Source organism: Mirounga leonina, unplaced genomic scaffold (genome assembly GCF_011800145.1).
Source record: "Mirounga leonina isolate KUSES-001 unplaced genomic scaffold, KU_Mleo_1.0 Mir_507, whole genome shotgun sequence".
Taxonomy (NCBI): Eukaryota; Metazoa; Chordata; class Mammalia; order Carnivora; family Phocidae; genus Mirounga; species Mirounga leonina.
The window spans coordinates 4,864,857-4,878,968 of NW_023270789.1; the positions used below are offsets into that span (position 1 = coordinate 4,864,857).

The 14,112-nt window shown below is 34.8% G+C and overlaps 1 protein-coding gene across 1 annotated transcript in view; it reads right to left on the bottom strand.

The window, feature by feature from the left end:
• SYCP1 (synaptonemal complex protein 1) overlaps window positions 1–14,112 on the bottom strand; it is a 141,975-nt gene that overhangs the window by 127,663 nt on the left and 200 nt on the right. Inside the window, exons 2-8 of the mRNA XM_034990227.1 lie at window positions 13,721–13,852; window positions 11,487–11,571; window positions 11,264–11,307; window positions 11,036–11,092; window positions 9,274–9,438; window positions 8,533–8,600; window positions 2,323–2,396 (exon numbers count right to left, since the gene is read on the bottom strand). Of these exons, the coding sequence (XP_034846118.1) occupies window positions 2,323–2,396; window positions 8,533–8,600; window positions 9,274–9,438; window positions 11,036–11,092; window positions 11,264–11,307; window positions 11,487–11,571; window positions 13,721–13,828 (601 nt within the window). The 5' untranslated portion in view covers window positions 13,829–13,852. The remainder of the gene's footprint in view (window positions 1–2,322; window positions 2,397–8,532; window positions 8,601–9,273; window positions 9,439–11,035; window positions 11,093–11,263; window positions 11,308–11,486; window positions 11,572–13,720; window positions 13,853–14,112) is intronic.

Consider the following 14,112-nt stretch of genomic DNA (forward strand, 5'->3'; position numbering starts at 1 on the left):
CCGGTCTCTCAATAAATAAATAAATCTTTAAAAAAAAAAAAAAAAAAAAAACCAGGGGCGCCTGGGTGGCTCAGTTGGTTAAGCGACTGCTTTCGGCTCAGGTCATGATCCTGGAGTCCCTGGATCGAGTCCCGCATCGGGCTCCCTGCTCGGCAGGGAGCCTGCTTCTCCCTCCGATCGTTCCCCCTCTCATGTGCTCTCTCTCTCTCATTCTCTCTGTCTCAAATAAATAAATAAAATCTTAAAAAAAAAAAAAAAATTCTCTTAAAAAAAGAAACTGATGAATGAATAAATAAGACAGAAAAATCACAATAGCAAAGGAAAGACTTAAGGAAAGAATCTAGATGGAGTTTAGGTTAATAAATACAAAGACTTCTTTTTTTTTTTTTTTGAGAGAAAGGAGGGGCAGTAAGGGAGAGAGAGAGTCTTAAGCAGGCTCCACACCCAGCACGAAGCCCAACACGGGGCTCGATCTCACAACCCTGAGATCATGACCTGAGCCAAAATCAAGAGTCAGATGTTTAACCGACTAAGCCACACAGGCACCCCTAAAGACTTTCTTAAGAAAAGAAAAACTATATACATGTTTCATCAAGATATGGTCATTGGTTCATTCAAGAGATCACCTAGGGGCGCCTGGGTGGCTCAGTCATTAAGCATCTGCCTTCAGCTCAGGTCATGATCCCAGGGTCCTGGGATAGAGCCCCGCATCGGGCTCCCTGCTCAGCAGGAAGCCTGCTTCTCCCTCTCCCACTCCCTTTGCTTGTGTTCCTGCTCTCGCTATCTCTGTGAAATAAATAAATAAAATCTTTAAAAAAAAAGAAAAAAAGAGATCACCTAAAAATTTTGTTAAGATTCTTCAAACCTCTCCCACCATCTGATCTGATTTAGAGAGCATAAACTAAACAGAGAAAAAAAAACTAGCAGCCTTGTCTCCAAGGCCCAGTTTGCTTTCTGCAAAGCAGTCAATACACGATCCCTCCCACCCCCATCTGTATACTTTTTACCATTCTTTATACCTAGATGGGAAAAGCTAATATTGAAAGTTGAGTAAACAGGATGATTTAATGGAGGAGCTGGTAGTGGTGCACTACATTTTGGTAAGTATTTATAGTTCCAAATGTAAAGTATAGTTCCAATATGCAGGGATCAAAAATAAAAAACCCTAGCAATAGTGCATACTGGAAATAAGAAGAATAGCTAACACTGAGCACTTTGCACTGCTCTAAGCAATTTATATTTATTAATTTAATTCTCAAAACACTAAGAGGCACTTCATTAATCAATAAACAGTGGGTCAGAGAGATTATATAACTTATTCAAGGTAAAGTAGACAGCAACTGAAAGTTTGAATTTGAGCATAAGCTGTCTACTCTTAAGCCCAAGCTCATAAGCAGTAAGCTGTGTGATATTAAAATTTTAGCTAAGAAAAATAAGGGCTATCCTGAAAAAGCAGATAGACAGTATTTCCTAATAGATTATTGGAAGAAACAAAGTAGAGCTAGTGTCAAATTAATGATAAAGATAAAACTGTTATTTTTGAAAATAAGATTTTTAGGTTTTTCATCAAAATGAAAAAATTCTTACAAGTAAAATAAAAATACGCATAAAATGAAAATACTTTCATATATATATACCATGACCTTAGTAAAATATTTTAAAAGCATGTTTCTTTCTTTAGGAGAAAGTTGAAAATTCTATTTAGATTAGAAATAAACATTGTAGGGCGCCTGGGTGGCTCAGTTGGTTAAGCGACTGCCTTCGGCTCAGGTCATGATCCTGGAGACCCGGGATCGAGTCCCGCATCAGGCTCCCTGCTGAGCAGGGAGTCTGCTTCTCCCTCCGACCCTCCCCCCTCTCATGTGCTCTCTCTCTTTCTCTCTCTCAAATAAATAAATAAAATCTTTAAAAAAAAAAAAAAAAGAAACACTGTACTATTCTTAAGTACTGTGCCTTCGGCATAGCCCTCTACCAGTATTTTCTATTATGAACATAGCTATATATCAATTCAATTTGCTAGTTGTTCCAGAAAGAGAAAGTTAGTCTCAAGATCACATTTTAACTGAAATAAGAACTACAAATGTCATGTCAAGGTATGTATCTTTTGAAATATATTATCTTTCAAAAAATTTTGAGCTTTCCAAGCTCAAAAACTGAGAATCAAATTACTACTTATGCAAAGAAAATGAATGAGGCACATATAACTTGTTCAAATCAAAATTGGTTCCAAAAAGCGAAAAAACAATTTCTTCCCTTCTCCACCCCCACCATTACAATAATAATAAATTGATAAAAATCACATAAAACAAGAAATATATTTACATTTCTTTGTCTTTTCTGCAGATCTGGCACAGGTTTCCTTGAGTAAATTACATAAATGCCTTGTAGCATTATTCCTGAAAGAAAGCAAAGAGTCTCCCTAAGTGTAATCTGATCTCAAAGCAAAGTTGTTTGTAAAAGTTATGAAACATTGTTACAATTCTTAAAGAAATTCTTATATTTTAATATATATATCACATTACTCATAAATGATTATGTGAAAAAAAATGGGTTGACTGTACTATTAGCCAAGATGATTTAGTAACTTCCTCCCTTTAAAATGATAGTTCCTGTTATTAACAAGTTTCTACCCACGTAGCTAACAATAACATTTCAGTAAATAGTTCCATATTTTGCCTAAGGGGAAAAAAAATAAGAAAGGAGGGTTTGGCTTTTCATTTACTAATTACCCCAGCAATATTCTGTCTTACCCTCAAAACATTAAACAGTTAATTTTCTGACTAGGCTTTCATTACATGCATCAGATGACCTCTGATCATCTCAACAGATGCAGATAAAGCAATTTTAAAAATTCAGTATCCATTTATGATAAAAACTCTCAACAAAGTGTGTATAAAGGTAATGTACCTCAACATAATAAAGGCCACATATGACAAGTCCACAGCTAACCTCATACTCAACAGTAAAAAGTAAAAAAGCTGAAAGCTTTTCCTTTAAGATCAGAACAAGACAAGAATGCCCACTCTCACCACTTTTATTAAACATAGTATTGGAAGGCTTAGAGCAATTAGGCAAGAAAATAAATAAAGGTATCCAAATTGGAAAGGAAGAAGTAAAACTCTCACTATTTGCAGATGACATATTATATATAGAAAACCCTAAAGACTCCACCAGAAACTACCAGAACTAATAAAACAAATTCAGTAAAGTTTGCAGGATAAGAAAATCAATACACAAAAATCAATTGCATTTCTGTACACTAATAATGAACCATCTGAAGGAGAAATTAAGAAAACATCCCCATTTACAATTGCACCAAAAAGAATCAAATTCCTAGGATTAAATTTAACCGAGGAGGTGAAAGACCTGTATACTAAAAACTATAAGACATTAATGAAAGAAACTGAAGACACAAATAAATAGAAAGATATTCCATGCTCATGGATTAGAAGAATATTGTTAAAATGTCCACACTACCTAAATGGGTCCTGATACCAATTTCAATGTGGGGAGGGGTATTCTCTACACCAACAAGCAATTCTTGGGACACAAGCAGGGTGTCCCATAATTCAATTCAATTATGACACTATCTACCTGGAGATAGCCTCAGATTCTACAGGTTAAGTGTTCAGTCCTACACAACCACTGTCCCCCTAGCCCCACTTAAGATACCAGTCGCAAGCCCAGGTTTCACCTGTACTTCTGTCCAACTGGCTATAAATCAAAAGTTCCCATGACTCACTCCTTAGTTTTCAGACACCAGTCACAAGTTCAGATTGTTACCTGAATCTGACAGACTGCCTATAATCTGAGGTTCCTTGGGTTTGATTAATTTGCTGGAGCAGCTCACTGAACTCAAAGAAACAATATACTTGTTAGATTACTAGTTTATTATAAAAGGATATAAACTCAGGAACAGCCAGATAGAAGATATGCACAGGGCAAGGCATGGGAAAAGGGTGTGGAGCTTCCATGCTCTCTGAGCTCACCACTCTCCCCAAATCTCTTCTCCAAGCTGGAAGCTTTCCTAACCTTGTCCTCTTGGGTTTTTATGGAGGCTTAGTTACGTAATTGTGACTGATTAAATCATTGGCCACTGATGACTGATTCAACCTCCAGACCATCTCCCCTCCAGAAGAGAGGGGCAGTGGTGAAAGTTCCAACCATCTGATCACATGGTTAGTTCTCTTGGCAACTAGCCCCATCTTTATGTGGGATCCAAAAGTCACCTCATTAACATAACAAGAGATACCTTTGTCATTCTCAGCACTTAGGATATTCCAAGGATTTTGGAAACTATGAATCAGGAATAGTAGATGAAGATCAAATATATGTAAGAAATACATATTTGGTCATCTGAATGACCAAAAATATACATTTTTTCATATATATATATATATATATATCAATCACACTATCCAAAACAATTTACAGAGTCAATGCAATCCCAACCAAATTTCCAGTTGCATTTTTCAGAAATAGAACAAACCTAAAATCTGTATATAATTACCAAAGAGCCAAAGCAAACTTGAAAAAGAAGAAAAGAGCTGGAAGAATCACACTTCCTGATTTCAAACTACATGACAAAACTATAATAATCAAAATAGTATGGGAGGTGGATGGAAGGTTAGGTTTTTTTCTATTTTTTTTAAGATTTTATTTATTCATTTATTTGAAAGGGGAGAGGGGCAGAGGGAGAAGGAGAAAAAAGTCCCAAGCAGACTCCCTGTGGAGCACAGAGCCCAACGCAGCCAATACTACAACCCCAAACAAGATCATGACCTGAGCTGAAATCAAGAGTCAGAGTCTCAACCAACTGAGCCACCCAGGCACCCTGGGAGGTTCGATTAAATAGGTGATGGGGATTAAGGAGTGCAGTTGTTGTGATGAGCACCAGGTATTATATGGAAGTGTTGAATCATTATATTGTATACCTAAAGCTAATTATTATACTGTATGTTAACTAACTGGAATTTAAATAAAAACTTAAAAAAAACCAGTATGGTATTAGCATAAAAACAGACACATAGGAGTGCCTGTGTGGCTCAGTAGGTAAAGCATCCGACTCTTGATTTTGGCTCAGGTCATGACCTCAGGGTTGTGGGATTGAGCCCTGCATCAGGCCCCATGTTCAGTGCAGAGTCAGCTTGTCCCTCTCCCTCTGCTTCTCCCCCCACTCACTCACTCACTCTTCTAATAATAAAATCTTAAAAAAAAAACAGACACATAAATCAACAAAACAGAACAGAGAGCCCAAAAATAAAGCCATGCATATATGGTCATATAAAATGAAAAACACAAGAAACAACACGTGTTGGCAAGGATGTGAAGAAAGAGGAATCCTCCTACACTATGGAAATGCAAATTGGTGCAGCCACTGTAGAATAGAGTATGGAAGTTGCTCAAAAAATTTAAAAATAGAACTACCCTATGACCCAGTTTACCCAAAGAATATGAAAACACTAATTTGAAGGGATATATGCACTCCTATTGCAGCATTATATACAATAACCAAATTATGGAAGCAGCCCAAGTGTGTGATGATGGATGAATGGATAAAGAAGATGTGGTGTGTGTGTGTATGTGTGTGTATATATATATATATATATATATATCTCACTACCCAAAACAATTTACAGAGTCAATGCAATACAATATATACATATATACATATATGTACACACACACACACACACACTGGAATATTATTCAGCCATAAAAAAGAATGAAATTTTGCCATTTGCAACAACATGGATGGATCTAGAGGGTATAATGTTAAGTGAAATAAGCCAGTCAGAGAAAGGGTGGTTTGGTTTGGATTTCAAAGCCTAAGACTGTTCTCTAGTACAGAGCAGTAGTTCCCAAAAGATGATTCTTGAACCAGCAACATCCACATCACTTGTTAAAAGCTCAAATTCTGAAGCCCTACTCCACTGAATCAGAAAATTCTGGTAAGGGGGCAGAGGACAACAGTATATGTTTTAACAAGCTCTGCAGTTAATTCTGATGCTTGCTAAAACTTAAGAACCACTGGTCTAGAGAGGGACTTTTTTGTTACTGGTTTTGTAAAAATCAAAACAAGTGACCATAAATCTAATTCTTCAATTACAATTTGAAAAACATTTTCAGCCTTTTCCTGTTAATTTATGGTGAGGGGTAGAGGACAAAAGTCCCTTTAGCAATATGTTCCCTAAACCACAAAGACCCTTTGAACAGCACAACCTGACATAAAACCAGCCATATACTCCATATACAAGCAATCATCCAATCAAAAAAATATTTATTCAAGTCTACTATGTTCTCACAATGTCTCAATTTTAGAATTCTTAAAACTCTTCACTGGCTTCCAAATGGCCATCTGCAGCAATTTTCAAACTTTTTTTCCCCTAGAACCAAAATCCTTTTTCAAAATGAAATCTTAACTGGATACACAAGATTTTAAATTATACTTAAAGCTGTTCTTGTTGAAGGGAGCCATATCTATAACCACTCAGTCTTTCTTTCTTCAGCCCACCCCTCTGCAACCCCTATCCCTCCACCTCCACTTCAACATAAAAATCAAAACTCCTTAGCATGTCATGAAATGCTAGAGTAGCAACCTCTAATTCTCCTCCTGGCTAACTCCTATTCATCCTTCAGACATCCTCATCTTTAGAAAGCCTTCTCTGACAACAACCACCATCATATGCATGCTACAGGGCTTGACAGGTTTAATTCATCAAATTACTTAAACAAATCCCAGCTAGGAGTCTAACAAAAATCAAATGTTGCTTTTTAAGGGTATTTCTGAAAATATGTAATTGTAGATGCTTCAGGTTTGACTACTAAAATTTGAAAATTGAGACTATTATTACATCTAATGGTGGAAATCGGGTATTTAAGGTCCTGCTCCATTCAAAAAAAAAAATGCCTCCAAAATTATCTAAATTATCTCAAAACTCTTTTCCTGCTCAAAAATGTCAATAAACCAAAGTGTCCATTCTTGCTCAAATTTCTATTACAGGCCAGGCGTATGGTTTTGAAATACCCAGTCTCTTTAAAATCTACATCCTTTTTAGAAAGTCATGATCAGTGAATGAGCTGGTCCTGAGCAACTTTATATCAAATCTGTCATCCAATAATCAAGTCACTCTACCTTAACTTTGTTTCTCACCTATATTTTGACAAAGCTCTTACCTAATGTTAGGTTCCTTCAGATGACAATTGATAATTCAGTATTTGAGGCCAAAACGGACACACAACTGAAACTGCTTAAAATAGAAGGAAATCATGCCCAAAATAAATGCACTCCCTCTCACCTCAAAGAAATGGCATAAATTCTATATTATGTCACACTACACTACCTTAAACTATACTATGTCACTAAACAGTCACAGTATTAACAAAAATTCAAGTGTACTTGTCAGTGGAGGCAACAGCAGTCTTAAGAAAGCTCACAAGCTATCAAATACTGGTATTAGGGCTACAGTAGGCTTTAGATGTCCTATAAGATACTATAGAAACAATCATATACCCATACAAAAGTGACCATAAGTACCAAATATACAATAGGCACACAATGTTAGAAACTTTCTCTTCTCTCTCCCTTCTCCCTAATAACCAAACCTCAATTAGGCAGGGGAAAAAATTGAGGTTTAGCATTTGAATTTTATCTGGGAAGCCATAGGTTGTCTTTTTTTAATTAAGTAATCTCTAACCCCAATATTAGGCTCAAATTCACCACCTGGAGATTAAGAGTCACATGCTCTTCCAATTAAGCCAGCCAGGCACCCCCACAGGTTGTCTTTCAATTAGACTAAAACAATCTGTTTTAAGAGCCTTTTTCATTTATCAGCAACTTCACTGACAAAGTGATAGGTCTTCTAAAGCCATGATGTTTAACTTAAACATGTAGGAATAAATAAATTTTGCACTCTTCAGGGACCCATACATTACATTCTAACTATTCAATATTTACTTGGCAGATGAAATAAACAACTACATTTTTCTATTAAATTCTACATGATATAATCTGAATGAGGTAATCAGGGTATAAAATAAGGCTTAGCTATTGCCTAGAACAAAGGAAAGGAAAAGCTAAAGAGGACACTAAAATTTTAAGCTAACATTAATGGAAGAATCATTAGGCCACTGACAAAAACAGGAATTTGAGAGTAAGAATTACCTTGTAACTAAATTGAGCACTATTTTACAAATGCTGCACCTAAAATGTTGCAACAAACAGAAAGGTAAACAATATACATAGGCAGTTGTAGATACAGGATTTTTTATCAGATACCTATTGATACCAAATAATGGTTTTTCTCCTGCCTGACATTTTAAAAAGTGAGAAATTATTAGTCAGTGACCACTGTTTGCCAAATACAAGAACATAAAATAAGTATTTCTTCCTTCTTCCACAGTACCCAGGTAGAATTCTATATATAAGTTAATATTACATAACAGAATACTAAGTTCAATAAATTTCTGGAAATCATTTTAATAAATCTGGAATAAATTTAGAAAGAACAAATTCATTAAATTATTACTTACTCTTTTATTAAATCTTTATTTTCTTGAATTCCTTCTTCTAATTTCAAACTTACTTTTTCATTTTCAAACTAATTTACAAAACAAAAAGAACAGTTCATCACATTTTGCTTAACAAAATAAAGAGTACAATCATTAAGCAGCATTTCTTTGCTAACTAAGAAGTATAAGAATTCTTTGCACACACAAAACTTTTGTGTCAAAGTTATTAGCTTATGGATTTCCCATAAAAATATGGATCTCACTTTCATAGATCTAAAATCAAGTTTGCTGAATCATATCCAAAAAGTATCCAACAATATTTTAATGTAATATTATCTTCCCTAAGCATTTTTAAATGTTTTATCTTTGTCCTAACCCAATGTTTCATTTTCTCAACATCTTTCTTTCACTCGGCCACAAAACTGAAGCTAAATAGTTCCAAATATAAAATCCATAAATGTCATATTCTAATTAATAAAAGACATTTATATGAAACATCATCAGTAATAGGAATTAATAAAAATTAAAAGTTTATAATTAGAATCATTAAATCAATCTTTATCTAAAGTAATTTATTTCCCTAGTCATTTACACTAAGCTTTGTGCAACTTGTCCTCTGTTCTCATCCTAAAGTTGAAACACAGTATCAGTAAAAATTCAAAAACCACTGTCCTTAAAATCCACATCACTGAAAAACTCTATTTTAAAAGTAGTATGATAAAATCTGCTACACTACATTTTCAATTCCAAATCTCATTATACCTGTAGTTCCTGAATGGCTTTCCGCTGTGCTTCAATTATCTTTCTATTTTCTTGCAACTTATTTTCTTTCTGCTTCAATTCAGATTCTACATTCACTTTCCACTTCTTGATCTTTTCAGCCTCCTTATACAGTTTTGAATATAGTCTGCTCATTGGCTCTGAATTCTGTTGAGATAAATAGGTTTCAAAGAGTGGTTAGACTAAAATTTTGAACAATTAAAAGCTACAGCTGCCTATTTAAAATATCTATGAGTAATATAGTATCTTAATAGTTGAGAACAAGTCTCGCCTCAATTTATGCCCTAATAGCATCCTGAAAACTACATTAACTCTTTAAAAGTTATTAGCAGTATTAGCTACTTCACTAAAGTTACTGGTCACTTGACTAAGTTAAACCCTACTGAATAAAATCTAATACCTTGAAAATATACCTAAGCCAGATATTGGAAATAGTTTAGTCAATGAGAGAATCTGACTGGTTAAAAGCTAAAATAAGTCACTCTACATGATATCTATAAATTTTTACAATGGCCTTGAAACATTTTGGTTATACAGTTTGAAGATTACCTAAAGGACATGAATTTTAAAATATAATGACAAAAAATTGTTAACACAAGATCTAGCTTTCATTTATTCTGAAGTTTTATTTAGCTTTTACCTGGATTTTCTGCATTATCGATTTCAACATTATAAGGTAAATGCCAGTTTATATTTTTTAAAATCACAAATTTCTGCTTGCTGATAGCTCTTTGTTATCAAAATACATAAGTTCCATATTTTTAAATTCTGTGATACATTTATAATCACTGCAACAGACATACAGCACTTTATCAAGCCATGGAATTTTTTTTTTTTTTTTTTTTTTTTAAGTAGACTCATGCCCAAAATGGGTCTTGAACTCAAGAGTCTCATGCTCTACCAACTGAGCCAGCCAGGTGCCCTAGAATTTCTGTTTTGTTTTTTGGGAGAGAGAGAGCGCAAGCTAGCACAAGGGGGAGGAGGGGCAGAGGGAGAAGCAAATTCCCCACTGAGCAGGGAGCCTGATGTGATGTGAGGCTCCATCCCAGGACCCTGAGATCATGACCTGAGCCAAAGGCAGACCCTTAACTGACTGAGCCGCCAAGGCGTGCCTCTTTTTTGTTTTCAAGACATCTACGTGCCATAAGTAAGAATGATTTTTTATAACCAAAATAAAAAGTACCGCAAGTTATATAAATTCTTTAGACAGCAAATGAGCCAAACAATCATACTTATTAATTAAAGGATTGTTTGTAAAATAGTGGTTTGAGTCTCAGCCTTTTCACATATTGTATCCACATTCCCTCTTCTATTCTTGCTCTCTGTAGTTTAAAATTAAATTGCCCCGAAAGAATGGATGCTTGCATAACCCAGGAAAATGCAGAAGCCTAGTGTTTCAGCAACTTTAAAAGAAAAACAAAGGGGGAAAAATGGTTTTAAAGAATAGAACTTGGGCACCTGGGTGGCTCAGTCGTTAAGCGATCCCAGGGTCCTGGGATCAAGCCCCACATCAGCCCCACATGCTTCTCCCTCTCCCTCTCCCTTTGCTGCTCCCCCTGCTGGGTTCTCTCTCTGTGTCAAATAATAAATAAAATCTTTTTAAAAAATAAAAAATAAAGGATAGAACTTAAAACATTAACCAAATTTCAATCCTTTAGAAGCTTCAAAAAGGAAGAGATAATCAAACAATAATAAATGATACTCCAATTACAAGAAATTTAATATAGATGGGAAATCTTCTGACCTCAAAATCAGAGTCTTTTAGTCCTTCCTGGTAGGGACAACTGTCAGAATTATCAACCTAAAAAAAATGAGTAAGTGTTTCCTGTAAGAAAATACTTCTGATGAGAGTTTCCAAATAGTAGCAATTAAGTACTGACGACTAATAATCCAACAAGAATTTTTTTCCTTTATCAAACAAGCAACTCAATACCTAAGCAGATTATATCTATGTACCCTATACTTAACTGACCTGTTCAAGCATGGGCAAAAACTTAACTTTTTGTAAAGCAGGATCTGCAAGATAAAAGACAACTGGTATTAAATATGCCAACATCTTATTTTTTTATATTAAGTATTATATCTAACTTTAATGTCATGGCTCTCAATATAACACTTATATTTTCAATATCTAGCAATGTGTATGTAAAAAGTACTTCTATATATAGTGATACATTGCTTTTCCAGTCTCTTACCTGAATCAATGTTTTCCCCATTTTTGGAGAGATTAGTCATTGCAAATGGAAAACTAAAATCATCTTCAATATATTTGTTGAAACTCTAGAAACACAAAGAAGTTCTTAAACATACTGTTCCAAACCACTCTGATAACTAGCAGTGTAATATGTAATTATATATGTAACATGCATCTGCTTAAAGAAGTGACTTCAATTGTAAATCCTTTAAGGTATATATAATATTTAAAATATCAAGTGGTTTTTGTTATGTAAAAAAGCAAAAAATATATGCTTTGTAAGTATTCAAGAAAAATTGTAATTTTAATTAGTAGCTTAATATATTAGTTTTCTTCAATTTCATTATGATCTTTCCCTTAATAAAACTGAGAGTTGTCTTCACTGAATAGCATTTTAATATTATACTCTTAGCTATACAGACCATAGGAATTTTTCTACAGCATGTAAAATTGAAATATTCATTGCTTCATTCCATCTCCAATATAAACTTCCACAGAGAAATTTTAAAAATAATTTAGCAGTAAAAGCTGTTTAAACTAAGAAACTTGGTATAATTCCTCCTTTCTGATAAGAACTCTGTTATATAAGTGAATTTCTCTTTTTATCCTGGCAACCAGGAGGCTCAAAGCCAAATTTTAAGCTTAGTCAGACACTAATTTTTACCAGTATGGTAACATATTTGTCCAAATTTTCTTATTTTTTCCTTGACCCTAATATTCTCTTAATATGTTTTTGTATCTTGCTATTTCATTGTATATGTCTTACAAATTGCCTCAAGTCATTTAAGGACAGAGGGAGGATTCAAATAAGCAGGACTCATTATGTATCCAGAGTTCTACAGAGGCGGTGATTATTTTTTTAAATGAACGATGCTCACAAACATTAAGTATGCTCCTTATTCATTCGAGGCAATACTATTCAAAATTCTTGGGCAATAAAAATCCTGGAAGAAAGCACAGGCAGTAATTTCTCTGACATCGGCCATAACCACATTTTTCTAGATAGGTCTCCTGAGTCAAGGGAAACAAAAGCAAAAATGAACTATTGGGACTTCCTCAAGATAAAAACTTCTGCACAGTGAAGGAAACAATCAACAAAACTAAAAACAACCTACTGAATGAGAGAAGATACTTGCAAAGGACATATCCAATAAAGGGTTAGTATCCAAAATATATAAAGAATTTATAAAATTCAACACCCAAAACACAAATAATTCAATTGAAAAATGAGAAGACAAGAATAGACATTTATCCAAAGAAGATATCCAGATGGCCAACACACACATGAAAAGATGCTCAACATCACTCATCATCAGGGAAATGCAAATTAAAACCACAATGAGATATCACCTCACACCTGTCAGAATGGCTAAAATGAAAAACACAAGAAACAAGTATTGACAAGGATGTGGAGAAAAAGGATCTCTCATGAACTGCTGGTGGGAATGCAAACTGGTGCAGCCACTCTGGAAAACAGTATAGAGTTCCTGAAAAAATTAAAAATAGAACTCCCCTACGATCCAGCAACTCCACTACTGGGTATTTACCCAACACTAATTTGAAAAGATGTATGACCCCTGTGTTTATTGTAGCATTATTTACAATAGTCAAATTATGGAAGCAGCCCAAGTGTCCATCGACTGATGAATGGTTATAGGAGATGAGGTGTATATATACCATGGGATATTACTCACCCATAAAAAAAGAATGAAATCTTGCCATTTGCAATGACATGGATGGAGCTAGAGTGTATTATCCTAAGTAAAATTAGTCAGTCAGAAAAAGACAAATACCATGTGATTTCACTCCTATGTGAAATTTAAGAAACAAAACAAAACAAAAAAAGAAATAAAATAAACAATCATGGGGGTGGGGGGAAGAAGAGACAAACCGAGAAACATACTCTTAACTATAGAGAACTAACTGATGGTTACCAAAGGGGAGAAGGGTGGGTGAAATAGGTGAAGGGGATTAAGGAGGGCCCTTCTCGTGGTAAGCACTGGGCGATGTATGGAAGTATGAAATCACTATATTGTACACCTGTAGCTAATATAACACTGTTGAGTAAACTGGATTTAAAATTTTTTTTTAATTTTAAATAAATTTGTTTAAAATTCTTGGGTAAACCAGGCCACATTTGCTGGGGGAAAAAATTATAAAATAACACCAGTAAGAAAGTACATGGTGTCTCCTTACCTGAAGAATAGTCAAATCAAGATTCATATGCAAATTTACCTTGAAGAAATTAGAATCTCCTCCCAAACTCTGAGGTTTCACTGCAGATACTTGACTGCTACTTAATCTTGGTGGTACAAACAATTTAAAAGGCTTTTGCTTTTCCATTTTCTCTCTTCCAGTTGTAATTATCTATTGCCCCAGAAGGCAGGGGGGAAAAAGTGTTTTTATATTGTTTCATTAATACACTCTTTATGCTTTATTTTAAAAGGCGATGTCTGTATAACAAATGCTATGTAAAGGAGCAGGAGTAACCTCTGCTACACTGTTGAGTCTGCAGCGTCACATCACTGGGCGGTCAAAGTAAAAACACCCCGCCGTTGTTCCCACCATCTACCACCACCAATGGCCACGCTGGCGACCTAGACAAGCCAGAAACTCCGAGGTATCAT